At 46.7% G+C, this 27,694-nt stretch overlaps 3 protein-coding genes and 1 long non-coding RNA gene across 10 annotated transcripts; 2 read left to right on the top strand and 2 right to left on the bottom strand.

Moving 5' to 3' along the window:
• The first annotated feature begins 535 nt into the window (after nucleotides 1-535).
• Nucleotides 536-5,664, top strand: LOC136476517 (uncharacterized). Of its 7 annotated transcripts, none has more exons than XR_010763703.1 (9): nucleotides 536-1,374; nucleotides 1,475-1,534; nucleotides 1,632-2,021; nucleotides 2,127-2,249; nucleotides 2,850-2,945; nucleotides 3,040-3,144; nucleotides 3,265-3,353; nucleotides 3,847-3,962; nucleotides 4,640-5,664. It is a non-coding gene; the product is annotated as an uncharacterized lncRNA (long non-coding RNA). The 7 variants fall into 7 exon arrangements; XR_010763652.1 differs by having other exon boundaries at nucleotides 538-1,374; nucleotides 1,867-2,021; XR_010763677.1 differs by having other exon boundaries at nucleotides 537-1,374; nucleotides 1,475-2,021; nucleotides 4,611-5,664.
• Nucleotides 3,362-12,573, bottom strand: LOC136476455 (receptor kinase-like protein Xa21). The gene is made up of 4 exons (XM_066474332.1): nucleotides 10,073-12,573; nucleotides 8,591-8,898; nucleotides 8,110-8,486; nucleotides 3,362-3,639 (listed from the first exon to the last, which is right to left on the bottom strand). Exons 1-4 carry the CDS (start codon nucleotides 12,571-12,573, stop codon nucleotides 3,586-3,588), a joined length of 3,240 nt encoding a protein of 1,079 aa, XP_066330429.1. The 3' UTR covers nucleotides 3,362-3,585.
• A 3,310-nt stretch (nucleotides 12,574-15,883) lies between these two features.
• Nucleotides 15,884-19,070, top strand: LOC136476879 (uncharacterized). Its single transcript, XM_066474881.1, has 3 exons — nucleotides 15,884-16,304; nucleotides 18,357-18,464; nucleotides 18,576-19,070. The coding sequence occupies exons 1-3, from the start codon at nucleotides 15,990-15,992 to the stop codon at nucleotides 18,882-18,884; spliced, it is 732 nt and encodes a 243-aa protein (XP_066330978.1). The 5' UTR covers nucleotides 15,884-15,989; the 3' UTR covers nucleotides 18,885-19,070.
• Nucleotides 19,071-19,699: 629 nt separating this feature from the next.
• On the bottom strand, nucleotides 19,700-20,976 carry LOC136476795 (syntaxin-121). Its single transcript, XM_066474779.1, has one exon. The coding sequence runs from the start codon at nucleotides 20,842-20,844 to the stop codon at nucleotides 19,918-19,920; it is 927 nt and encodes a 308-aa protein (XP_066330876.1). The 5' UTR covers nucleotides 20,845-20,976; the 3' UTR covers nucleotides 19,700-19,917.
• Between the last annotated feature and the right edge of the window lie 6,718 nt (nucleotides 20,977-27,694).

Raw genomic sequence — 27,694 nt, 5'->3', positions numbered from 1 at the left:
GACATGGATGTTAAACAATCTGAGGTGGACAGTAAAATCCAGGCTGCTCGAGAGCGCTACCTTGCACGAAAAGGTAAGAAATGACAATTGACACATTTTCCTGCTGGCTCAACGTCCTTCTGGTCATCCTGAAGCATTTCTGAAGACCATACCAACGAATCCATTCATGTTATGGTGGGCGGTGTATACTTCAACGAAGAACATTCATCATGTTCCATTGTGCACAGACAAGACAAAATTCCTTATTTGGACTGGAAGAAAACGTGCTTAACTATGTAACCCTGATTTTTTTTTGAATTTTTGTTTGACAACTCTAACCTTCTGCCTTATTTGACATTACCGTCACCTTTTCCTTGGCCATGCAAGTTATTGATTTACGGAACGACCAAATACTCTTGGATGTCCAAGACAGCGGACAAATCAAATGTAGAATATTTCCTATATGACACTGGAAGTTAACAGGCTTTCCTCCGTGAGCTAGAATTTTTTCCCGCTTTTACCCAAACAAGGCGGACATGCTCCTCCGACAGGAGCGACGTCCACGTCGCCGAAATTCCCACCACCGTCCGATCTGTCATCATATGGCCAAGATTGCTTATAGCCGCTTCCGTTAGAATCAGCTTCTTATAACTCTTCGTCGTCACAGTTGCTCTGCCTAGCTTCTGCAGCTTCTCGTCAGGACCCCAACCGCTAAATATATAGCTGGCTCCCGCTTCTCATTCCAGATTCTTCTCCTGGCTTCCTCCTCTCTCCCCATCGGTCTCTCTCTGTCCCGACGCACGGAGGGGCGACAACGGCATGTCGGCGCCGCCGGATGCGACTGCTGTGCGGCGGCGGGCTCCGCCCTCCTTCGCCTCCTCCTCCTCCTCCTCCGTCCAACCTCGGCTGCCTCTCACCTCCGTTTTCCCCTCACCTTTCTCTCTCTCTCCTTTCCTTTTGATGGCGTGACCGACCAAACCCTAGCTGCGCCATCGATATCCTCGTCACCAAACAAACCGCGTCCGCGTCGAGTCTCTCGGCTGTCCCCGGCTCTGGCGTCTCGCGTCTCCAAGCTACCCGTGCAGCTCCTCCACTCCGCCCCACCACGCTAATTAATTCCAGCTGCAAGGAGTCACCGCCAGCCAAGACGTCGTAGTGCGCATGTCGTCGCAGACACCGCCATCGCCGCTGCCGTCGTCGTCCTAGATCCGACAGCCTCACGAGCTCCATTTCCTCTAGGCCAGCCATCCCGGTGTCTCATCAACAGCGGCGGCGAGTTCTTGCTTGCTGTGTCCGGGCGCATGGCGGTGGCCGGCCGTCGGCTCTTGGTCCTCTTCATCTCGACCGCCGTGGTGGCTGGGCTCACCTCTGCGGCGAATGGTCCTTTCCTGTCCGGTACGACCTCTTTGCTCCGGTGTTTCTTGCTGTCTGTTTCGCTTTCCGGTCTCGTAGCTGATGGGCTGGTTCTGTACTTCTGTTTGCTCTGCATGAGCAGATAGCGTCTTCCATCCGAGCTCCAGATCTACAGGGAGGAGCTTGCTGCAGGCCAAGAATAGTACATTTCATTCCTTCTTTTCTCCTTTAACCACTTCAACCTGTGATTAATTCGTGGATTGGGTGATTCTGATCTGAGATTGGGAGTTATGTGTTAGCGTACCCCTCCATTGATGGCATAACAGTTTGGGTACAAACTGGATTAGACAACCTCTTGGAAGAGGGATGTCTCGAGTTTAGCAAGCAATTTGGATGGAGGAATGGAGAATCGGAATTGCGGAAGGAAGATAGCTCTGAACCTAGGGAGAAGGGCTAGAAGGAGAGGAACCGGAGGAGGAGATGAACAAGACATGTCTCTGTATTCAATTCATTGAATTTTCCTTTCTGATGCAGCTGCTCTTCTTGTGGTGTTGCCCTTCAGCTGGTTGGTCCAGTAGGCAACATGGCCCATGGCACAACTCCAGTTCATACCTAGGATGATTCCTCACATTCTCCTCTCTATAAAAATTGACTTGCCCTCAGGTCGATGCAAAAATGTCAAACCACCGGTATCCCATGGCACTTGTGATTCTTCAGTGCTATGACTTGACCTTGTTCCATTTGCCTTTTGTTCTACCACACCATGTGTCTCTGTTACAGTTTCTTTGTTGCAGGTCATGGCCGAGTCTTAATTTCTCTGCATTGAGGGAGAGATCATGCTAATTAAAGCAAAAAAATCAAAACGCGGTATACACCTACTATCCTAACAGGTGAAGCTGCAGCTGTCATCCTCAAAAGTAAGATGTTTGCCATTTTTTTATGGATAAAAAAAAATGGGACCATTTAAGTCATGGGAATTCTATGTGTGTTTTTCCCTTTTCCTTTTATAACATCTTCAATTGAGTATTAATTGTTATCACCGCATTTATTTAATATATATGGTTTATGGTTTTGCAAATTTGATATATCATGATAGGTGCCCCCATTGAAAGAAGGGTTGGGGTAGCATAGAGGTTCAGGGGAAATTTTCATGTATGCTTTGGGGTAGCATAGAGGTTTTGAAAATTATGCCTCTGCTATAATCTGAAACCTGTAAATATAGCCTCTGGAAATTATGCCCTGAATTATTATATCATAGCACAAACATGATCTAGAAATTTCATATAGCCTCTTCTAAAAGGGTGTGCCCAGTGTAGAGAGCTCCCGCTCTGTGCGGGGTCTGGGGAATTGTGTCAGTGGTAAGCCTTACCCTCGCTTGTACAATGCGATGAGACCGCGACTCGATATAGCCTCTGCTACCAATTCAAAAATATTTTCGCATTAGCTGCACCTGTTTATGCCTGCTTCCTCTTCTCATCTTTTCCTTCCTAATCAAAACATGGCTATTCTAATTGCAGGCGCCTGATACCACTAAAATTCCATGGAACACAGTTCACAGACATGCCAATTTCGGTGCACTCACATACAGCATGCACAATCCTCCCTTGTGATAAGTATGCTGATCCTGTGATGCCATTTGTCATCCTATTTTTATTTATCGTTATATATGCACACCATCGATTCTTTATTTAACATAGATATTTGCAGATGTCATTGGTTTCATCATTGATATTCAGCCACCAATTCCTATATAATTTCCAGAGGCAAGGACAAGCTAACCACCCTTAGAGAGGTGCTCATAAAGGATCTGTGGTAAGTGTTTTTACCTAAAAAGAGCTCTCAGTACTTGGTCACCGCCTTGCATCTTCATAATAATTTGTTTTTTTTTAAATCGACGTATGGGGGAAAAATACTATTCCCATATTTTGCAAGGACACAAAGCTCCAAGTAACCTTATGGGGGTGCACAAGCTAAGGATTTCAACATTGATACTGTTCGTTGTCTGCTTAAAAAAAAACCCTGTAAGTTTACTCACAAATATAGCAGCTCTGTACACTGCCTCCAGCCTGTATATAACAATGGACACTCGAAAATGTGCTTTCCACTTGGTTAGCAGCTTTGCACAGTAATTCTCTTCTGTATTTTTAATGTGCTTATCACCACAACTTTGAATGCCCCTGTTTAAGTACCGCTTATTTTCGTAGCTCAGAACCAGCAAACTATCTGAATCCTTATGTGGATGTTCCATGACCATTATAGAGGCGCATGATTTAGAAGCAACCCATCTATGTCCTTCAGAAATTTGTGCTAAATGACTAAGTAGATACCTCTCAAGAACAATTGTTATATATATTTTTCTTACATGTCAAACACTACATTTACTGGTTGCTGCTTACCTGGAAACTACTATATGACTAACAACTAATCTCATATTCACCGATTTCCTCTTCGTACACTACGCATAGTACATCTCACCGTACACTTTGTTACACCCCCGATTATCAATGTTTCCAGATTACTACCCCTTTTTCAAACTCTGGAAATTCCAAGAGCAACAACAGCTACTTACTGAGGACAGCGCTCCGATCAAATGGCAAAATCATCAACCTTTGTAGCGCTTATTGCCCAAGGTACAGATCCTCTGCCTCCACCCATTGTGTGATCACACCTTAGGCTTTACTTAACTGGTTCCGCTAAATTCCTTAGTCTGTTACTAATATATTTTTTACCCTCCTTTTTAATTGTTAGCTATTTCTAGATTGATCTCTCGTGAAACAAAAAAAACAGAAAATCTTAATAGTTGCAGCTCTAAACCTACACACGTGTGATGACGTAGGTATCCCTTCCAGATTCGTATCTATGATTTCAAATACATGTATGCCATACACAAATTACTGTCAACTTGCAGCATTTGATAATACCTATGACACTGACCTTAACCTCCTACAAGTTCACAATTTTTTATAGTTTACAATAACCTGTCTAATTAATGTTTATTTTATCATAACTAGGTGCTATTTTATTTTTTTCCCTGTTCCCAGCTGTAGGTATGACTAACACAGGTAAATTCGCGGATATATTAGTGGCTTACATTATCCTATTTTGTCATAACTATATCTTATGAGTTTAGGGAACACACACGAACATAGGTTTCTTTTCACGTAACCGTTCGACATATAATGTTCCAATCAGAACAACATACTATTTATCTGCTTTCGTTCAAGATCGGAGATGTCAAATAAAATTAATTGTTTTGGTACTCTTCCTATATTCTACAGGTTGTCCCTAATTCTGTGTCTTGTCACAGGCATGGAGAGATGTGCACACTCCAAATTCAGTGGAGGACCAGCTGGATCCTATCTCAATCTCGCAGCGTGTGGCGTGTATGCGTATGTAACATGTCTGACTTTATCAAAAGTTGTTGCTGTATGCAGAATAAATAGAGCTTCTTGTGTATTTTGTGTATGTATATCTTTGTGCTTTCCATACTACACCAGGAATCAGCTCCACACCCCCTTTGAATTTAACAGCTACTGCGCTTTGTACCCTGCTGCATCAGTAAATGCAGGTGTTCGTATCATAATGTACTCAGCTTTTGGATTCTCCAAGTGGTACACACCATCGGTAATGCATATACAAAGCTCTTTATATATTTATATGTAACTCTTAGATGCTTTTGAGCCCATAAATTAAAATATATCTTCATCTTCTACTATCACACAAAATTATCTGTATTTATGAACGCGCGCTGTATGCAACATGTGTATCTTACCTGTATAAACCTAAAGGTACTTGCTTTGCATGACTAATATGTTCAAATTGTTAAATTGATTTCCTAATGTCGTCCCCATATTAGCTAAAATTCGCTGTTATTGTTTCTTCGTCCCCTCTTCTGTTTCTGTGTACCAAAGAAAATATATACTTGCCAGCATGTAGCTAATTATTTTTACACCAGCTTTGATTTCAAAGAATTGCTACAAACTATATCTCACTTCTTCTATGATACGGCCATGTACTCATCCCAAGGCAAGTTTCTTAGTCTATTTATGTACTTCATTCTCAACCTGTTTATTTAGTATTTTAATACATACATTCTCTATTTATGACTACTTGACAATGGCCGCCTTGGCTATAGAGAAATCATCTGCTTACGTTTTATGTGTATAGAATGTTGTGTTGATGCCAAAGAGGTTTCGTGTGTCATCAAAGCACCTGCCTCTTCTTTTTTCTTCTCTTTGCGCCAAACTATTTTTCTGCGATCTTTTCAGTTTGCTAAGAAAAGAAAAAAGAGGGCTCTGCCTCTGCCTCGGATTTTATCGAGCGCGAAAAGATTGGAAGCACTCTCGGATTTTTAGTGTGGTTTTAGATAGCTCTCTCGGAGATGCTCCAATATATAATCAACCCCAACGATGACCTTCTGTGATTCTCTAGGGGGTTTCATGAAGGATGTCAAACTGTCTCGGAGTCCATTGCTTATTTTGTTTAGGCACCTTGGGAGCATTGTGTATTCCTCGCGTGGTGCAAAATAAAACGAGTTGCTTATGTGCGCCTTCTGTGTGTAGCTAATTGTCTTTTCTCCTCTTTCTATCCTGTACCCTGCAGGTCATAATGCTACGTTGAGGGGAAATGCAGCTAGCATACGCATTTATATTGAAGATGAAAGGAAGCAAAGTTGCAATATATTTTCAGAAGACATCCGCGAAGCAATCCAGCAATACTGTTCTCGTGTGTTTATCATCGGCAAAAGTAGAAACTTTCTTTTTCCATTTAGATACATTTCTCGGTTGTATAACAGTTTAGCACAATATTAAGTGAATATTCTTGACGCTGTCATTCAAACCAACGTTCCAGCTTCTCTATATAACATATGTACATATCAGCTCGATGGATGCACTTCCGCCTAACTTGTGACGCGCGCAAAGGCGCGCGTAACATACTAGTCCTATATGATGCAGAGTTTATTATTTAGGTCTCATTTGATATATGAAAAGACTATTTTGCGCCCTTTCGCCTAGCATATGAGTCCCAGGCAACACCACAGTACGGGCGTGTTTGATGTGAACCTGGAGTGATATGCCTGGGTGAGAGCTTGCCTGCAAAGCCGCTGATGCTGATTTGTATGACTGATTTTTTTAGAGAGTAAAATATTGTACCATGGCTTATAAGCCAGCGAATAACGCTGGCTGATAAGACCAGCCGGACACTCCCTAAGCTGTCTGCATCGTTTAGATGAAGCCCTGGAGACCTTTCTGACGCAGTGCATGGGAATAAACTATTTTTGTTTTTGCTATTGGTCTCTTAATTAAGTCAATAGAACAATCTTTACAATAGTAAATTCGGTTTGCCTTTATTTCTTTTTTCCATAGACATATAAATATTGGAGATGGAAATATTATGTAATACTAATATATTTTCTTTCTTAGTGTTTTTAGAGCTACTAACAAAATTGCTCGTGCGATGCAACGGGTGATGATTATTGGAACCACATTATCATCATCAGAGTACTAAATTTTAAAATTGTAAATTAAATGTGATTGTGTTAAATATATGACATGACTTTTTTCCGAAGTCCAACTCATACAGTGTCTTTACGATCCAAGCATGACAAACTTTTTTTCATTATGCTTTGTGATGCAAGAAGTACATAGGTTTCTGCTATATACATTTATTGTGGCAAGTACGTGTAAAATTGTCCAACGATTTGGTCCTGTTCGTTTGGGCTGGTTTGACTTATAAGCCATGACTGAAAGTACTGTTGACTGGTTTGGTGTGAAAGAAAAATATTATTCGTTGGCTGATAAGTCATAACTTATAGGCCAAATATAAGCAAGCCAACAGGCTATTGGACGAAGTTACTACATGTAAACAGCTAGAGAGTCATCATGCAAGCTAGCCGGCTATATAAACAGCAACTCCTAGAGTACAACAATGCTCTATGGACGTGTCAAGGGCTCAAGGCTCTCCAGTTCTTGGCGGTACAGGAGCGTTGGCAAGACGCGATGAATCAGCGAAGTTCCAGTCAAAGAGGCCAGCGGAAGACCAGGAGCCCATGCCCCTGTGCACCGGGCGCTTGTGTTATAACCTGTCACGAGAAGCCTAATTTAACTGGTTACCAGAATTCATGCTCGGCACCAGGATACATGGCTCCAAGCTCGGAGCTGAGATCCACGGCTCCGAGGTCGGAGCCACAGATCTTGGCACCGAGCTCGGAGCCAAGATCTGTGGTTTCGAGGTACCGGCCATGTCAACGCCACCTAGATGCCCTGCTGTGCACGGTTAGACACATCGGAGACAAGATCTGTGGCGCCAATACGTGTTACCTCGGAGTCATGAGTTCTGACGCCGACCCCCAGATTTCAAAGATGAGTTTACGTCTCCCAAGAGACTAAACGTAAATTTTCTTAAAAAAAACCAAATTATAAAAAATTGGATCCAACGTGGCAGCACCCGGCAATGACTGTCCATCACAAAGAGGGTGCAAACGACATGGAATTGCGTCGGCGATACTTAAGGTCCAGTTTGAAAGGTAGACTTTCTGCTATTTATTTCGTAATAATCGAAAAGAAATAATATGTAAAAGCTCAAGCCAGATCTCTTCTGTGCAATTTTTTTATTATTATACAGTACAACTTAGAATGCACGCACACTCGTCAACATGAACACACGCACGCAGACACTAACAAACATACGAATCCGTCGCCACCCAAGATAGAGGGCCGACGCTACCTCCATCTCCCGCTCCTCTAATTTCTTTCACGTACGTACGTATGATGTAACAGACTTCATCCCCATGTTACTGAGGTATGTTTCTCTGATATTATGCACCTCTACAGCGGCATCGCTTATTGACAGACGACCTTTGGGTGATTGCTTTGAGCACAGCACTCCAAGCTGGATAATAGCAGCCAAGCATTCCCTGGTTCTGGAAATATCTCCTGTGCCATTGCTATTTTTTGCTTGGTCATACAACCAGATTCTGGAATCTGCTATCTCCATCACCTGACCAGGAAGTGCTGCCTCAGCAAAGTAATGCAGGTTTAACCCGTCCCTGAACATGTCGTCTGTTGGGCGCTTTCCTGTAAACATCTCGATCAAAACGATGCCAAGGCTGTAAACATCACCGTGAGTTGATACTCCAAGCCCTTCTCCATATTCTGCAACAGATTAATTGAAACAGTTTCGAGAATAAACAGCTTTGTATAGCTAGTTGAATCTGATCAGGCAGTGAAGTAGACAGGATATATGCATATTGAATTACCTGGAGCAACGTATCCGATAGAGCCTCTGACGCCGATGGTACTATTGGAATTCACACGAGTTTCTCTTGCAGCTTCATTTAGAATTCTAGCGATGCCGAAATCTCCAACACGAGCCCTCATGTCCTGAGTAAGAAGAATGTTGCTGGGCTTGAGATCGCAGTGGATGATCATTGGATGGCAGCCATTATGGAGGTAGTCCAATGCATCCGTGATGTCAACGGCGATACCTAACCTCTGCTCTAAGGTCAGTGCTGCATTTCTGCTCTGGCTTTCCATATCTGAATGGATCCAGCTATCTAAGTTCCCAATCTCTACACCCTCTCCCTCCCCTCCAAACCCTAGCCGCCGCGCCCTCTCCCTCCCCTCCAATCTCCAGTCGCGCCGCCGCCGGAGCGGTCCGCCGGCAAGGCCGCGCGGCCGGCCGGGATGGCGGCGGCGTGGCCCTCTCAGCCGGTTGTGTGGCAGCGCTGGATGACGCGGCCAGGTGGGGGGCGAGCGCAGGGCGGTGCGGCGGTGGCGGACTTCTCCGTCATCGGTGTGCAGTCGCCGTGGCGGCGGACGGGCGGATTTGGGCCCTGCGGGCCTGGATCTGGCGTCCTCGGTCTGGGCTGGTGCTGTCCCTCTGCCGGCAGTACCCTGCTCTGTGTGGTGGTGGATCGTCGGCGGCGGCCGGCGTGCCGTTCGTCTGGCGGCGGTGGCGGCGGGTCAGGATTGGGCCCCCTGGGTCTGGATCTGATCTACGGTCAGCGCCGGGGATGCCCGTCTTCTGAGCGTCTCTGATGGTGACCTTCCGGTGAAGGCAGTCTTCCACGTTGGCCGGGCGCAGCGTCGACGGTGGTGGCGGCGGCTTGGGCGAAATCCTTGCCTGGCGTGTTACGCCGGGCCGGCGGCGGTGGAACTTCTGTGCCACGCACCTTGTTGAAGGCGCTGCTGAAGCCGTTGGTCAGTCCGTCCTTTGCTGCATCCGCGGGCGTTCAATAACTGGGTGAAAACCTAGCCTGGTATCTCCGGGCCGGCGGCGATGGCGCAGGCGCGTCGTCGAAGTTCTTGATCGCCAAGGCCGGGCAGTTTTCCCGTGTGGTTACCCTGTTCAGTGTTCAGCTCAAGGCGGAGGCGGCATTCGTTGGCGTAACAGCTCGGCGTTTGGTGGTTTACACCAAGTGCTTCGTGCTGTTGCCAAGGAAGAAGCATCCAGTCTTCAATGGTGGTCGGTGTCCAATGTTTTCAGTACCTTTATTAGGTCTGACAAACGTGTTTGGCGGCTTCGTCTTGACGTTGGTGATCTTATTCTGTGGAATTGACATCACGGTGGAAGTCAGAGGTCACGTAGGACTACTCGAGCTCCTTGTTGGGGATGTATTTTCTTCGGTCAACTTCTTTCTTTAATTTTTGATGCTGTAATAATTTGGTCTGATTCTACCCACGGGTAGATGAAGCCGGATAGTTTCTATCCTTTATCTAAAAAAAAATCTAAGTTCCCATTTGGCATAAGCTCGAAGACTAGAGCCCTGAAGTCTTTACCTTGGTGGTCGATGCTTGAACAACATGTGATGATCTTTACAAGGCATCGGTGCCTAACTCTTCGCAGTGCCTCGCACTCAGCCTGGAAACTTTTGTATGATCCTGATTGCTGAAGATTAAATACCTTGACGGCTACAGGAACACGTCCATTTTTTAAGGTGCAACTGTATACGGACCCATATCTTCCTTGTCCTAGGAGATTGGTTTCTGAGAACCCATCGGTTCCTTTGAGTATCTCATCATATGAAACCATTGGAAGCTCTATATCAGTGAAACGAGCTGGTAGTTTTTCTTCCAGCTGGGTTGATGCCATTGCCATAGACCTTCTGTAAAGGAATGCGGCTAAAGAAAGCACTGAAAGTAAAACCAGGATAGCTCCTACTGTAGGCAATGCTATTCTAAGCGACGTCGACGTGGTTTTCTTATTGTTCCTCGCAGCAGAGTTTGGGCATTTTGGCAGATGAAGCTGTGGTATTCCACCGCATAACCTATCATTTCCAACTATTGATAGTACAGTTAGATTCTTGAAAACTCCATCCTGTGGTACTTCACCTTGTAAATTGTTGAAGGACAGATCGAGACGGACCAGTGATGTTTGATTACCTAGGAGTTGTGGAATTTGTCCTGAAAGGTTATTGTTGGCAAGGTATAGCTGCTGCAAGTTGGTAATATCCCCTAGGTCCCCAGGAATGCTTCCATTCAGCTTATTGCTTGTCAAGTTCAGTAAAGTAAGCCCTTTCATGTCTCCAAAAACAGGAGGGATGTTTCCTTGCAATAAATTGCCATCCATTAGGAGGATTTCTAGTACTACGCAGTTGCTGATGGTATCAGGTATCATACCAGACAGTCGGTTTCTCGACAGAGAGAGCACTCCAAGATTCACAAAATTACCAACCTCTGACGGAAGAGGTCCCTCCAGCAAGTTATCAGATAAATCCAGATACAGTGACAGTGATGGTAGGTTCATAACCTCTCTTGGGATCAACCCACTAAGGTTGTTGCTAGGTAGATCTAGTACTGACAGTTTCTCCAGATTCCCCATGCTTGCTGGAATCGGTCCCTCCAGGCTGTTGGCTTTGACAATGAGTTGAACTAGACCAGTGAGGTTTCCGATGGATGACGGGATGCTTCCTGACAAGTTGTTGTAGCTCAGAAACAGCTTGTTCAGTTGTGTGAGCCTGCCTATGCTTACTGGAATGGCCCCAGTGAGCAAGTTCTCTCCAAGCATAAGCTGCTGAAGGCCTACCAGATTTCCAATGTCAGTTGGGATGGCGCCAGATATACTGTTGGAGAAAATCAGTAGCTCCTGGAGAGTCGTGGACAAATTAGCCAATGAATTTGGTAGCTCCCCTGCAAACCTACTATTCCATCCCAATTCTAGTACTTGCAGCATGCTACAATTTGTCAGCGAAGTAAGGAATGCCCATTCTTGCTCACTGTATGCCTGGAACATGTTGTTGTCCAGGTTGAACCATTCAAGTTGCTGCAGTCTGCTCAGCGCAGAAGGGACGACTCCACTGAACTCGTTGACGGACACGTCAAAAACTTGGAGATTGGAGATATTAGTGAGAGATGCGGGGACGGCTCCCGTGAACCGGTTACCTCCGAGCGAGAAGAACTGCATGCTGCCAAGGGTTGTTCCGAAATCTTGTGGGAGACGACCGTGCAGCTCGTTCTCCGCCATGGCAAGTAGCTTGAGCGATGACAGGTTGTACAGGGAAGGAGGAAACGTTCCCGAGAGGTTGTTCATGGAGAGCTGAAGGCTCCTGAGGTGTGGGTTGCCCCCGATGCTTTGGGGGATCGGCCCCTCTATGTGGTTGATCGCCAGGGACAGGTCCTCCAGCCGGGAGAGGTTCCCGAGCGACGCAGGGATGGTTCCGGTGATGCTGTTGTTGGCAAGACGGAGAACTCTGAGCATCGTCAGCATGTCGCCGATCTCGGCAGGTATTCTCCCCTGCAGCCCCCTGTTGCCACTGACGTCCATGACCTCGAGGCGGGCGCAGCGGCTGATGTTGCCCGGGATCTCGCCCGCAAGCGAGTTGTCCGCCAGGTCAAGGTACCGGAGGCGGCGGAGGGAGCCGATGGTCGGCGGGATGTCGCCGCGCAGGGCGTTGAGGCTCAGGTTGAGCGACCGGAGGAAGCTGAGGTTGCCGATGGCGGGGGAGATGGTGCCGGCGAGCCCCCGGGAGTGCAGGTCCAGAGCGACCACCCTCCGCGGGTGTCTCTGGCCGCCGCACGTCACGCCCTCCCAGCTGCAGTAGCTGCCGTTCTGGGACCAGGAGGCGAGCGAGGCTCCGGATGCCGCCTTTGCCTTGAAATCTAGGAGCGCTCTCTCGTCGCTTTCGTGGCCTGTCGACGGCGGCGCGGCTGCAGTGGCAACTGCACGCCTACCCGCCATGGCGGAGAGAAGCAGCAGCAGCAGCAGCATCATTTGAGCTTTCCTCGCATGGAGCTGCAGCATGGCTGACTGGCGCTGGCTGGCTGGCTGGTTCTTCCCTCTGCTTGACCCATCCTATTCCTAGGACGCCCGACGCGCTGTATGTCTGTCTTGACTGTTGACTCCTTATCCATGAACACAGCTGGGATCGACTAGCGAGTCGCGACCCAGAATCCCGTTTGGCACGGTCGGAACTGACGCACGATCCAGCAGCCTGTTCGTCGTAGCTTTGTCGTAAATCATCGTAAATTTTCAGTTGGAATAATATTTTTTTCTCACATAAATCAACCAACAGTACTTTTTCACCAACCAGCAAGAATACGAGTCAGCCAACTGCACTGCAGAATCCGTGAAGCTTCCTCTCCCCGCTTTCTGCGTTCCGCTTTCGGGGCGAACTAGAAACATAGCCATCGTTGGATGGGGGCCATGGATGTTGATCAATCCGTTTGCCTATGTCGCTGTTTTCGTTTGGATCTTGCTAGTTTTAATGTGCTAACTATTACGTCTAATACCAACATTTTCATTGCTAAGAGATGGTAATAGATTCAAAGGTGAAAAGATGGTCCATTAGCACGTGTTGTTTGGATCCATGTTTGTTAATTTTAGATGCTAGCTATTATCATCAAGATCCTGACATGAAACATGCCCTACCCTGATAGTAATAGTACTGTAGCAATATGGTGATGATTACTGCCATGATTCTTGATTTGTAGTAGAACATGATTGTGGACTTTTACCTAAGCTCTAAACAACTGTGCATTGGTACGATGTATTGAAAACAGTATGAAAGAGTACGTTTTGCTAATTCATTGACCCTGTTTATGTTCGTGTCAGACTTCTGTAGAAAAAAGAAGCTTTTGTTTGTTAATATATCTCTAATATTACCTTTTCAATTCCTTTGTGCAAAAGAACCGTTCAATGGACCAAACATTCTTAGGAGCTAACCATCCTCAAAAACAAACATTACAGTGTTAAACCCAACAAAACTTATTCTTTTAATGATGGATGATGTAATTATCGACACCAAACCATCAATCTCGTGATCTGCCAACTTAGGTGTGTGGACAAGTTAAGGATCTTTTGAAGTACTCCCTCCGTCCCTTTATATCTGTCTCCGTTGGTGTGCGTGCCATAAGTTTGACTTGATTTATAGAAAATACGTGCAACATTTGTATCTCTAAATAAATATATTAAAAAACTAGATTTAAAGATCTTTTCAATGATACTAATTATGTACTATAAATATTAATATTTTTAATATATATTTAGTCAAAGTTATTTCTCGGGAAACGTAAACGATAGATATTTAGAGACAGATGAAGTATGTGATCTGTTAACTTTTTTTTTCAAGAACGTGCTTAGCACGTGTTTTGTTAAGAAAAAGTTAAAAAGCTTAGACGCCTGTCATCACATCACAGCAAGGTGTCATAAGTGATGGGGTTGAACACGAACAAAAGGCACCACTAGATAGTGGGCACGCTGTTGTAACTGACTAAGAAACTAATTGTATGACTTAATATATGCTATGCGCTACCCGCTAGGAGACAACAACGAAGCGACGTTGAGCAGACAGTGCTCAATCCGACACCGGTGTCGCTATGCCCCTGCGCGCGATGTGACCTGCTAACTCACTCTTTAGGAAGTTGGGGTGGTGTTCGGATTCAGCGACTAAAATTTAGGAGGTGTGTTGGGAGGATGTTGCATGGGGTGTTCGGATACTAATAAAAAAATAAATTATATAATCCGTCGGTACTCCACGAGACGAATTTTTTAAGCCTAATTAATCCATCATTAGCGCACGTTTACTGTAGCACCACATTGTCAAATCATAGACTAATTAGGCTTAAAAGATTAGTCTCGTAAATTAGTCACAAACTATGCAATTAGTTTCGTAATTAGTCTATATTTAATACTTTATACATATGTTCAAACATTCGATGGGATAACGACTAAAATTTAGGAGAGGCAACCAAACACCACCTTACTTTGTGTTTAGTTTGTCCTAGCCTCTTTTAGCCTAATAAAATGTAAGACTTCAGCAGTATTTTCCAACGAAGAAATAAATTTTTTTCTCACAACAAATTAGCATAAGCATCCGCATAAGGTAAATTCCAGTGAAGCGAGCGGGGCCTAAGAAACTTGTGGGAGTGAAGGTGAACCGATTGTTTATTATAATACTAATATAGATCGAAGCCGGCGCCAACGGGTTGGGCCCTGTTTAGTTCCCTCCCAAAACGTCAAATTTTTCAAGATTCTCCGTCACATCGAATACGAAAACGCATGCATGAAGTATTAAATATAAATAAAAAATAAAACTAATTACACAGTTTAGACGAAATCCACGAGACGAATCTTTTAAGCCTAATTAGACTATGATTGGACACTAATTGTCAAGTAACAACGAAAACGCTACGGTGCTCATTTTGCCAAATTTTTTGGATCTAAACTGGGCATTGGCCGCTTTAGCCGGAAGGTAGCTTAGGCGTTAGAAGATAGCCCTGGTTTTGTTAAAATCAAAATGTAGCGCCAAAGTTCATTCCTGCCGACGGTGACCCCGCTTGTACCTTTACAAATTCTAACTTCTTAATATAAGGGCACCAAAAATGGATGATTCATAATAAGCTAGTTCTAAGTATTTTTTTATATTTTAATAGAAGAGAGAAAAGTTAGCTCTTATTAAGAATTAGGCTCATACGTTTTCAAGATCATGTGATAGTGTCATGTGTGGCTATCCATATTATGAGCTACTCCATCCGTTCTAAATTATAAGTCACTTTGACTTTTTTGTACACGTAATTTGCTATGTATCTGGACGTATTATATATCTAGATACATAGCACAACAAATGTAAAAAAAATATAAAGTCAAAGCGACTTATAATTTAAAATTGAACGAGTATACTCCCTCTGTCCCATATTATTTGTCGTTTTCGGTTTCCGTGTCACAAGTTTGACTCGATTTGTAGAAAAATACGTACAACATTTGTATCTCCAAATAAATTTATTAAAAAACTAGATTCAAAGATCTTTCCAATGATACTAATTATGTACCATAAATATTAATATTTTGTAATATATATTTTATCAAAGTTATTTCTCGGAAAGCGAAAGCGACAGATATTTTGGGACGGAGGAAGTACGCTAAAAGTTACTACTGTTAGAAGTTGGCTTAGCTGGTATACTTATACGTTGCGGGTATCCTAATGATATCCAATGCTCTTGAATTCGAGAAAAAAAATTATATAATAAAAGAATGTGTAAATGCTGGGCTGGCAAACGGAAATGGGCTGCCCAGGCCCAACAGGAAGCCGTACCCTTTATTCCTTGCCCCCCCGACGCGTCTTTGTAACGAACCGAACCGGAACGTAACCTCCGCTCGTCAACGACCTCGTCCGTCGCGCCCGAGGCGAGAGAGGAAGCAACCCACCCCAGTTTCGCGCTATGGCGGCGACGTCGTCGAGGCGCGTGTCGTTGCCGGTCCTGGCGGCCGCCGCCGTGCTCCTGCTCGCGTCAGTAGCCGCGGGCGACGACCACAACGGCGTCTACGACCCGTGCGCGGACGCGTCGGTGCAGCGCGGCGACGGGTTCACCTTCGGGGTGGTCTTCTCCGGGCGCGACTCCTTCTTCTCCGGCGGCGTGCAGCTCTCCCCCTGCGACAGCCGCCTCGGTCTCGCAAACCGCGCGCCGCTCGCGCTCTATCGCCCCCAGGTCGACGAGATTTCGCTCCTCACCGTCAACTCCTCCTCCTTCGACCCGGTGAGTCCCGCGCCATCGCCATGTTAATTATTAACTGCTTTGTGGATTTCGTGTTTAATTGCCGAAAGTTTGCGCGAGGTGTTATACGAATTATGGCATATGGATGCATATGACGAACCCTAGTTAAATGGGTATTTTGAACTCATGGCATACGTGATCTATCATTAATTTCCTTTTCTTATACAGAAATAAATTTGCGAAGAGTTAAATGCACCACAGGCCCCTGAACTGGTAAGCGTGTATTACATAGATTCCTGAACTTGATAATGCATTTCTGGCCCCTAAACTTGTTAAGTGGTACACATAGGCCCCTGAACTTTGAAAATACATTTATGACCCCCTAAACTTGTCAAGTGGTACACCACAGGCCCCTGAACAGTAACTTTTGCTATTTTTCCAAAACTTTTTTAGAAATCCATTTGCAACGCTCCGTATACACAGTCATATATATATATATATATACGGTACAGAGCAGCAGGGCATCCATCAGGCGATATGATGCAGCAGGGTGAGGCCGGCCGGGTCGGCGGAGCTGCTGCTGCTGCAGCAGCATTGGCATGAGTGGTCGGTCACTGGTACGTACAATGCATGCATGCATGTGCTGATGTGTGTGCGGTGTACTACGTGCTACGACGACATATATGTAGGTGTGCGCATGACGACTTATATGGACATGCATGCATGTGCGTGGCTGACTTGACCCGGTCACCCGGCCGGCCGGCCTCAGCCTGGGTCGCATGCGCCATGCCATGCGCGCACTGCAGCAGCACCGGTTCTCTTCTTCCTCACGCCAACAACACCAGCAGCACCGGCCAGACGTCGGCAGCAGCAGCGGCACAGCCGCGCAGGTCTCTCTCTCTCTCTCTCTCTCTCTCTCTCTCTCTCTTCCCCCCCCCCCCCTGTGTCTCTCCATCCATGGAGGGAGGCAACAGCAGGCAGGGGCAGTCAGGCACAAGAGAGCGAGCGAGTCAGGCGCCGCTGTACCAAGGCATGCACGCCGAGCATGCAGTTACACGTTCAATGCCAAACCTACTGGCTACTGCATTCCTGTCTTACCCTGCTGCATCATATCGCCTGATGGATGCCCTGCTGCTCTGTACCGTGTATATATATGACTGTGTATACGGAGCGTTGCAAATGGATTTCTAAAAAAGTTTTGGAAAAATAGCAAAAGTTACTGTTCAGGGGCCTGTGCTGTACTACTTGACAAGTTTAGGGGGCCATAAATGCATTTTTAAAGCTCAGGGGTCTATATGTACCACTTAACAAGTTTAGGGGGCCAGAAATGCATTTTTCAAGTTCAGGGACCTATGTGACACACGCTTACAAGTTCAGGGGCCTGTGGTGCATTTAACTCATTTGCGAATGGTATTGGCTCTGCTAGGAAAATAAATTTAGGTTAATCATAGTATTCTTAACTGCGAAGAAAAACTTGAGTACAGTGCTTGCTAATAAGTTAGTCAGAGAAGAACTTGTCAGAAACTTCGGTGACAACGGCCAGCTTGGAGGGGTTAAGCCAAATCATTAAGGGAGCTGGACGTTGTTGTCCCATCGACGTGTTGAGACTCTGCCACTTTTGGACGCATTTGTGTAGCTGAACATGGGTAGGGCAAACTGTCCTTTGAAGCTGGGACACGCCTCGTGTAGTTCTGTGGTCCAAGTGTTGGGTTGTTAGCATTCACGATGCAATTTATTCGGAAGTTTATGAGCGTGCTGTCCTCACAAATTTGGAATGTCCCTGTTCTGCAATTCTACTTAATTGATTTCGTCAGGGAATTGGTTGGAGCTGGTGGGTTTCTATAATTTTTCATCTGCAATAGCGCAAATTTGAATGTCTATATAAACTTGCTGATCTCCATGATGAAGGCTTTCACACCACCATGGTATATGATTGTTCCACCATGTTTGTGCTCTTCTAGTAAGTATATATGTGAGTGGAATTATGAACTGCATGCGGTTGATTGCTCTCCTTAGATGATCGCGCGAATCGAACGTGTACAATTGAAATCACATCTAGTGACTAATGCACAACCCTTTTTCACCCTGTTCCAGTCTTCTTCTGGTGGGTACATGGTAGCTTTCGCCGGGAAGAAATACGCAGCGAGGTCACCCCCGGTGTTCGTCGCCAACATCTCGTACACAGTGACCGGCTTTACCCTGGTACGCCCACGAACTGTACAACCTTTTTGCAGTTCTTCACAGTTCCTCAAAAGGGACATTTATATAACTTGGTTAACCGATCGAGCTCCGGCACCTGTTGCTGCATTGCAGGTCTTAGAGTTCCAGAAGGGCACGCTCCAGAACCTGTTCTGGAAGCCCGGCGGGTGCTCGTCGTGCTCGGGGCGCTCCGACTTCGCGTGCGTGGACGGCAGCTGCGCGATCAAGACGACGAGCTGCGGGGGCAAGGGCGGGCAGGTGGACTGCAACCCCGGGATCCAGCTCGCGTTCTCCGGCACGGACAAGCACGAGGCCGTGCTCAACTCTTGGTACGAGGTGTCCAAGCTCCGGCAGTACTCCCTGTTCGGGCTCTTCTCCAACCTCAAGGACTCGCTGGCCAGCCAGTTCAGCAGCTTCTTCTAGAGCCTGCCCCGTGCAGTGTTGTGTGTTGACACGTCGCTCTGTACGCTTGCTTGTCTGTTCTTTGGTTATATCATGCACTATAGTTAGCGAATACTCCTCCTGTAGTTCTGTTTGTGATGACAGAAGAAATATGTATGTGTACAACGGCTATCAGATCAGTCCTATGTATGTGCAGTTTTTAATGCATATGAGATGGTGTAAGTTATGCGTGACTCCATTCATATTTAGTTCTTCCGGTTTGCCATGCTACTTGTGCTGCTGCGCAAAGCCGATCAGCGTTGTTCCGGCCGTGCGCATAACGTCATCGGCGAGGAATTGTGCCCGCCCGTATGCGCCTGAGGTTTTGACTCGACAGACACGTCAGTTGCTTGGAAGAAAATGGGTTTGCGCCGGAATTAGGCTTGACCATTTTCCTGGCAGAGCCGTGCCCATGCGTGGCTTGCACGGGGCAAGCAGCGGGAGCCGAGGACACAGGAGAAAGGGCGAGAGCGCATCGGCAACGTCGCGCGGGCGCTAGGGGCGTCCCCGGCGCTGAGCCAGCAGGCGGCGGCGGCTTGGTTGACCTGGCCTTGGCCGCGCTCTGCACCTGCCAAGGCGCATTCCACCAGACTACCCTGGCGAGCTGCCCAACTAGGAGGAAGACTGGTGAGAGTGCGTTTAAGTCTCAGGCATGCGTGCTGCGTAGGAGTGCGGACTACTCAACAACCACCGCAAAAGCAGGTTTGACTCGCAAGTTGCGATCAAGGTCGTTCATCTTCTTCCCCCAACGCACATCGACAGCAAAAGAAAATGAATCGGCTCCAGACTCCAATCCATTTGTCATAAACAAAACCACCGGTAAATAACTATAATCAAGTAGGCCGGATCAACTAACCGTATGTACGATACAAAGGCCACGAACAAAGAAACAAGAACGAATCTGGGGTTGGGGGAAAACCCAACAATAATCATCTCTCTCGGAGTCCCGGTGTATGCGTATCCACCACAAAGACGGCGACCTGATCACCGTGAACGCAGTCAGGCAGGCGGCGGGCTAGTTCTTCTTGGTGTTTTGGAGCACGATGGGGAGGACGATGACGAGGATGATGACGAGGAGGATGAGGATGGCGATGCAGGTCCACTTGCGCGTGCTCTTCTGGTGCTTCCTGGCCACCTGCAGCTGCTCGCGCCCGCGATCAACGAACGACCTGGCGCGGCCGACGTTCCCCTCGATGTCGTCCAGCTGCTCCCCCTGCGCGGCCACCAGCACGGCCATGTCGTTGAACACCTGCTGCAGCTCCAGGAGGCTGCGCTCCAGCTCCGATACGGCGCCGTGCCGCTCCTGGATCTCCGCCACCACGCCCAGCACCTGCCCTCTCCCCTGCTCCGCGATGGCGCGCTGCAGGAACCGCTCCCCTTCCCCGGACTCCGCCAGCGCGTCCAGCGTCGCCTCGTCTGGCTGGGCACCCGTCACCGTGAAGTACCGCCGCGCCACCGTGTCCCGGTACTCGGACGCCACGCGGGACCGCAGCGACGAGAAGGACTCCATCGAGTCACGGAGCTTCTTGCGCAGCCCGGCCACGACGGACGTCCGGGTGCGGTCCGTGGAGGACCCCGGCCCGCACCCGGGCACGGAGCGGTTCGCGGCGTTGGCGCGATCCAGCGACTCGAGCCGGAGCTTCACCACTTTCGCCTTCTTGATCGCCGCGCCCACGTCCGCGTCCATCCGCGCGCGGAGGTCGCGCACCGCGGACGCGTCGTGCAGCGATTTCCCCGCCTCGTTGCCGTCGTGGAGCGAGCGCTGGATGCGCTCCAGGTCCCGGAGCTCGTCCTTGATCGACTCCACGTCCTCGAAGAACCGGTCCAGGCTCGCACCCGCCGCGGCACCCGGCGGCGCAGACATCTCCACGCTGCCGGACTCGATGTCTCCGTCTCCGCCACCGCCGCCGCGCTTCCATGAGCTCGAGAACAAGCTGTTCATGGCAGCTGGCTGGCTCGCTGTATCGCCTGGATCAACTGGATCGCTCGCGCCGCTGCTATGCCTCTGGCTCTGTCTGGCTTCCCCTCACGGATCAAGGTCGTTTCTTGGGGTTCGCTCCGGTGGCCGGTTTCTTGGATCGGGAGATGAAATAGTGGGAGGGGCAGTTGGGCAAGGGGCGTGGAGACTCAATCAAGCGAAAGGGAAGACGACGGACGCGGAGTTGAAGGAGTCGGCCGTGCCCAGGCATCCATGTGATGCGACGCCGTGGCGGGCTGGGCTTCGCGTAAGGCCGAGGAGACCGTGTGAAATGGCAACGCCAACGGAATATTTTTTTAATTTTAACATTTTTTTAAACTAATTCTAAATCTGTCTATTTTTTATTTTTAAATTTAACACTTTTGGCCGCGCCTATTGCCATGGCGCGGCGAGCATGGTGGCGCGGCGAGAGGGCTGACGTGGCGACGACCGAGGCGCTGATCGGTGACGTGGTGAATTTTTTTAAAATTTTAACACTTTTTTTAATATAATTTTAAATCTAACACTGTCGTTTTTTTAAACTAACACTTTTGGCCACGCCTATTGTCCTGGCGCGGCTAAATGCCTATGCCGCACCATGCATGGTGGCGTGGCACAGGGCTGACATGGAGCGGGCCGGCCGAGGGGCCGCTGACATGGCGGGTCCTGCCGCGCCGCCGACCCTGGCGCGACAGTGCCGCGCCCTGTTGTGTGGCGCGGCTGGACCGACCATACCACGCGAGCAGCCACACCACCTGGGCGCTGCGTCTGCCGCTGGCCGGGGCTACCTAGATGGTAGAATCGAAACGCATCGCGCCCGTATTTTGTTGAGTTTTTTTCACGGCCGAATAGAGAATTTGATAAGCCAATGATTAGTTTTTCGTCTTTCATAATACGGTTATGCATCATTTTAACTAATCAATTACGAAAAATTGCCACCGGTGTCCAGATAAGCATCCTCGCCTAAGCCGATCATTCCATTAAACCAGGAGCAGTTGGTGGATCGAATCAAGACTTTGTGTTTTGAGGAGAAGCTGGGATGCAACAGAGCTTTTACTTCCTTCCTTCCCTTGCGTCAGACAGACTGAACGGGCGGGCTCTGAACGACCTTGGTTTTTTAAGAAAAAAACGACAGTTGTGGATCCGAGATGATTCCCTTTTTGCAGTTCAAAAAAGCATTCTAGCGCGATGGAAAGGCAGAATTGGAAAGTATTAGTTGGACAGTACTTGAGGTATCTTGCACAGTCTTGGACAGTAGACAAAGAAAAAACTACAATTTGGTAATAAAATCTACATGGTTAGAATTGCCATAACGACTATATTGAGGAGGAAACGAGAATTCTCATAGATGATACGAAAAGCAATGTACTAAAAGCAGGAAAGTAGCAGTTCTGGGAAAGTGAGAAAGCAAAGCGTGGACTGCCGGTTCCCGAATGCAGGGTACTTAATCTCGCCGGCAGTGCTGCCGTGACTCAACGAAATGAATAAGAAGCAAGTTGACAAGCTGCCACATAACATATTCATTGTTTTGACATAAGTTTTACATAACATAACCAAATAACCCCGCAAGTTTCGGATATCAATATTCGTTTGACCTAAACAAACTAAGACCTAGAAGTGTAAGGATCCATCGAATGCCTCTGTCTCTTCGGATTTGTTGGCAACACATTGGGAGTGTAGCCAACGTCGGTATGATCGCGTCGACGGTGCATACGGCTCATACCCTGCAGGTATATGATACGCACGATTACCTATAATTCTTTATGATCGTTAGTTCATGGAGCCTATGTACTAAAACAAATTATCTTTGTTAGTACCTGTGAGGCTCCTTGGGTGCCAAATGGGGCACCACCTAACTGACACATGTCGATCTCGTCCTGCGGTCATTCGTCCCACTGGTCGTGTTGTCCGCGGAAGCCCGGGGGTTCGTCGTCGTCATCATCGGTGTCCTCCTCGTCCTCGGTTGCAGGGTCTTTCCCAGCGCTATGATGTGGTGGTGTACGCACCGTGAAAGTGGCACCCTGCGTCATCGCCTGAGAAGAGCCGGCTGGTGTCCTCAAAGAGGCTGAAGACGTACCACCCGACCGCGCGGGGAGTGGCGGTTCCTCATAAGGAGTGTCCATGCAGCTCAACTTCTAAGCTAGCTTCCTGCAGCTCTTCTTCACATTCTGCATAAATAGACATTAAAGTTAGTTCATTAGTCAAACGCATATACAATAAAGAAATATTTTCGAAACGGACAAGTTTATGTTTACCTCCACAAAAGCCGCGAGAACGCCTGGCCTCTGCCCTCTAGACTCGTGAAGCCAGAATGCTACTTCGTTGGACAGCCTTGACAATTATATCGCCTGGGTACAGAAACACAGTTGGATAGTTTTAGTACACATACTTAATATCAAAAGGATAACAAATTATACCATTCAAGTATCTTACCATGTATCTTTAAAGCGGGGCTCTCTGTAGCTGTGTGCCCTCCCTAGTGGTGACGTCGTACACATCTTCGATGACATCTTCCTCCGAGTCATCGTCAATCGCCACGTCAGTGTATGGAGGCTTGATATGTGTCCTCGTAGACCTGTGAAACCACCGCAAGTACTCATCGAAGGTGTGCTAGTCGTGTAGAGGACTCGCAAGGACCGCATGTGGTACCCTGGTCTGCCACAAATGGATGTACGAGCTGTGTGTCACGCGCCAATTCTTGGTCTTGTACCTCTTTCTACGGTCAAACCTACAACAAAACGATATTAGTTGTAACAAACACATCTCTGAATTATAGCATTATTATTAATCGATAACGCACCCGTGCAATACTTAATTGGTGGAGTAAAGCGGTGGTGGGCAGCCTGTCATTCTTCCAAACTGTCTGCAGATCTAGATGGGCAAGTGAATCTCGACCACATGAAAGAAAATAAGAGGTACGTCGCAGCGATACTCGTGTGACTTGTCCCTAGTGACAGGACTCAGATAGTCCTGGAGCTCCGGAGAATCCTAAGGACACCAAAACACCTAAAATTTCGTTATTATGTTAGGTTGTGATATAGTGTACATCGAAGAAGGCACTGATACGATAGTATAGAGAGCGTAACCTAGTGCTGTGTTAGGACGTCGAGACCGTTCGTATGCTCCCTGTACTTGCGCCACGTATTCCCTCTAACTAACTGTGCTTCCGTCCAGATATACAGAGCTGTAGGGAGTGTATCATGCACGTTCCATTGCTGCATTGAACACGATAATAAATTAGCAACAAATAATCTCATCATATCTAACTGCCTGAAAGAATATAATGAACCGAAGTACTTACCGGTAAACCATTATTAAGGGGCCTCCCAACGGGCAATCGTTCCCAACACCAAACCTAGAGTAGGTAGGAGCAACCCCCAAGGTTCGCATGTCCTGAGGTGTGACGGCAGGCAATGCATAGCTGTCGATACGTCCATGCCAGGACTGCGCTGCCCTAGCTGTACCCCGTTATGTTCTCCCACGGTTGGCGAAGTATGTCAAGGAAGATCCAGCTAATGGTGTTGCCCGAGGCGTCTGGGAAGAGGAAAGCACCAAGAAAGTGTCAGAGCCACACTCGAGCGAACCTATCGATCTGTGCCTCCTTAGCTTGTGGGTCCAAGTACTCAAAGTGCTCTGTGATCTAGGACGACGAAACACCGAAACTTTTCCTGTAATTGATCAAAGAAAATGAGACTTGATGCCAGCTGTAAAGCAATGTAAGTATTAAGTAGCCTTGAATTACTCACTTATTTTTCTTGGAAGCATCGTCGTCCGGTGAAAGAAAACCAGTAAACTGAGCCACCAACTCCCTCCAGTGATCGTTGTCAACTATCTCTGTCACTGGAAGTCCCCCCAACTGAAGGCCTAAAATAGCCTTGACGTCCTGCAACGTCAAGGTCATCTCGCCACAAGATAGGTGAAACGTGTGGGTCTCAGGCCTCCACCTGTTATAAAAATAAAACGACTGTTAGTTGCCTCTAATTGGTTACAAGAAAGTTTACATACAAAGAATGCACTCGCACCTGTCCACAGCTACAGTAAGTAGTGCTGGATCAAGGGACGAAAGACCGTGGTTGACAACACGGACAAGCTCGAGGAAGCCGGCACGCTGTATGTACGGCGTATAACGCTCATCCCACTGATGCGTCTTGGTGTGAGTGCGGGGCCTCAAAGGAGGCAAGGACACCTCTGCGTCGTTGTCACTCAAGATATGTGCTCGGTGCTGATCGTCGTACTCCACCTCCAGAATGGGGTACAACGGGTGCTGCGTAGAAGGGGCCATCCTGTTACAAATTGATAAACAAAGCGTTAGAGTATTCAAATTAAAAAAATTTAAGTTAACATTAGTAAGTTCATAAACAAATTCACTAACCTAACTAGCCTAAATTTCTAAACCCAAAATCCTAACTATACTAGATAATAAATACATAATCAATCCATATAAAACTTTGGTTCTAAAATTACAAGTAATCTCTCCGTCTTAAAATAAATACACATCTTGCTTCTCGAGTAGTCAAATATGTTTAAGTTTGATCAAAACTAAATAAACGATATCAATATTTCTATCTCCTAATAAATTTATTACGAAAGTATAGTCCATGCTTAATGTAATAGTACATATTATGTTTCATAAATATTAGTACTTTATTATATAAATTTAGTCAAAGACACTAATAGTACATACAAAAAAGGAAAAGTCTACTCCACCCCCCAACTATGGGGGTGGTCTACATAACTCTCTCAACTATGAAACGATCTGATTTACCTCCTGAACTTTTCAAAACCGTCTATTTTACCCCCAGGCGGTTTTCAGCGGCGATTTTGCTAGGGTTTTGCTACAGTAGCGTCGTGTTGCTACAGGGCCAGGGGTTTTGTCTTTTTTCTTATTTCCGCTGAATCTTTGAAAAATCATAGTAAATCACAGAAAAATTATAAAATAGAAAATCTAATTTTGTTGAACTCCACATGAGTAGATCTATACAGTGAACGTATAATATAGTACGCTTTAGTACAAAGTTTTTGCTGTAGCTTTAGATTAATTGGAAGATCCAATTTTGTCTGTAATTAATTAGAATAATTCATAACTGCAGCTTCTATGGTTCAATTGTGGTGAAATTTTTATGGTAGATTAATTATTATATGCTTAAACTATAGTAAAAATTTTATACTCATTGGACCATGTATAACTTAGTTATAGATAAATTCTAATTAATTACAGACAAAATTAGATTTTCTAATTAATATAAATCTACAGTAAAAGTTTTGTGCTAAAGTGTACCATATTATATGTTCACTGTGTAGATCTACTCATGTGGAGTCCAACAAAATTAGATTTTCTATTTTATGATTTTTCTGTGATTTACTATGATTTTTCAAAGATTCAGCGAAAATAAGAAAAAAAAGACAAAACCCCTGACACATTTGCAAAACCGGCGATACTGTAGCAAAACCCCTGTTACTGTAGCAAATCCGCCGCTGAAAACCGCCTGGGGGTAAAATAGACGGTTTTGGAAAGTTCAGGGGGTAAATCAGACCGTTTCATAGTTGAGGGGGTTATGTAGACCACCCCCATAGTTGGGGGGTGGAGTAGACTTTTTCATACAAAAAATACTAACTATACTGCATAATAATAATAAAAATATGAAATCGAGAGGGAGGTACCTTAGGAGCGGGCGGTCTTGACGCGCCGGCGTTCGTGGCATGGTCGGCTAGGGCGCTGCGTGGCAGGAGTAGCCGGGCGTGGCGTGGGTGAGCGACCGAGGACGGGCCGTGCGGGCGCGGCCAGGGCGAGGCGAGGACGGGCGGGCGTGTGCGCGGCATGGACGGGCGGGCGCGGGCGCGTGCGGCCGTAGGCAGGGCGCTAACGGCGACGGCGATCGGGCGTCGGGCGGGCGGGCAGGGCAGGCGTGCGTGCGGGCGTCCGGGCTCACGCGCGGGGTATATATCTGCTCCTGCCGCGCCCTAATCTGTGGCGCGACACTGCCGCACCATGGTCGGTGGCGTGGCAGGACCCACCATGTCAGCCCCCCCCGGGCCGGCCCGCACCACGTCAGTTGGCCGCGCCAGGGCAATAGGCGCGGCCAAAAGTGTTAGTTTAAAAAAACGACAGTGTTAAATTTAAAATTATATTCAAAAAAGGATTAAAATTAAAAAAAATCGACGTGGCAGGGTCTGTCGCGCCACCGATCTTGGCGTGGCAGTGACGCACGGTGGAGAATGGCACGGCGAGGCAAAGCTCAGTACTCACATCCCCTACCAGAGCACTGTAGCCACATCCCTCCGCGCGGGGCTTTTTTGCTTGCAAGACTCAGTAGTCACGTCCCTTGCCAGAGCACTGTAGCCACAGTGGGTAGCACAGAGCTACCCACTGCAATCCTATGTTGCATGATGTACCTATAATTTATTTCTCTTTCATCTGTTCCCATGTCGATAGCTCTACTGGTTGAAACTGTTTTTTTTCCTAATCTAGTTAATTTCTATGTAACAAATTATTACATCGCATTGTGTTATTTTAATAGGTATCATTAGTTTTTTCCTTTTTATTCCTAATTGTACTACTTTTCCTTTGTTGTTTTGGCATCGCAGTACTTTTTTGCTAGCTAATAGATTGGCTTTCACTATCACAGCAACTGTTTGTTACCTATCAATGTTTTGTGCGCCATATGCTTCGTTCTGCCACCCTTTCTTTGTTCACAAATTTCCACAATTCTCGCTCCCTTCTTTTCACTTTGTACTTTAACAAGAAAGAAATCAACAATTTTCCCTTTTATATTTGAATTGAACTCAATTAATGTATATTTATTTTTTATATTTTTTTTACCTGTACTAGTTTTCA

This window comes from Miscanthus floridulus, chromosome 1 (genome assembly GCF_019320115.1).
Source record: "Miscanthus floridulus cultivar M001 chromosome 1, ASM1932011v1, whole genome shotgun sequence".
In the NCBI taxonomy this organism is placed as follows: Eukaryota; Viridiplantae; Streptophyta; class Magnoliopsida; order Poales; family Poaceae; genus Miscanthus; species Miscanthus floridulus.
This window is presented reverse-complemented; position numbering and strand designations above follow the sequence as displayed.

Excerpts from the sequence above, each read along its gene's own strand:
- LOC136476455 (XM_066474332.1), bottom strand. The coding sequence starts at position 12,573 with ATGCTGCAGCTCCATGCGAGGAAAGCTCAAATGATGCTGCTGCTGCTG. Across the intron at positions 8,899-10,072 it reads GTCTTCGAGCTTATGCCAAA|TGGGAACTTAGATAGCTGGA; the intron begins TGGGAACTTAGA and ends GGGTGTAGAGAT. Across the intron at positions 3,640-8,109 it reads GTAACATGGGGATGAAGTCT|CACAAATTTCTGAAGGACAT; the intron begins GTTACATCATAC and ends TTAGTCATTTAG.
- LOC136476795 (XM_066474779.1), bottom strand. The coding sequence starts at position 20,844 with ATGAACAGCTTGTTCTCGAGCTCATGGAAGCGCGGCGGCGGTGGCGGA.
- LOC136476879 (XM_066474881.1), top strand. The coding sequence starts at position 15,990 with ATGGCGGCGACGTCGTCGAGGCGCGTGTCGTTGCCGGTCCTGGCGGCC. Across the intron at positions 16,305-18,356 it reads ACTCCTCCTCCTTCGACCCG|TCTTCTTCTGGTGGGTACAT; the intron begins GTGAGTCCCGCG and ends ACCCTGTTCCAG. Across the intron at positions 18,465-18,575 it reads CAGTGACCGGCTTTACCCTG|GTCTTAGAGTTCCAGAAGGG; the intron begins GTACGCCCACGA and ends GCTGCATTGCAG.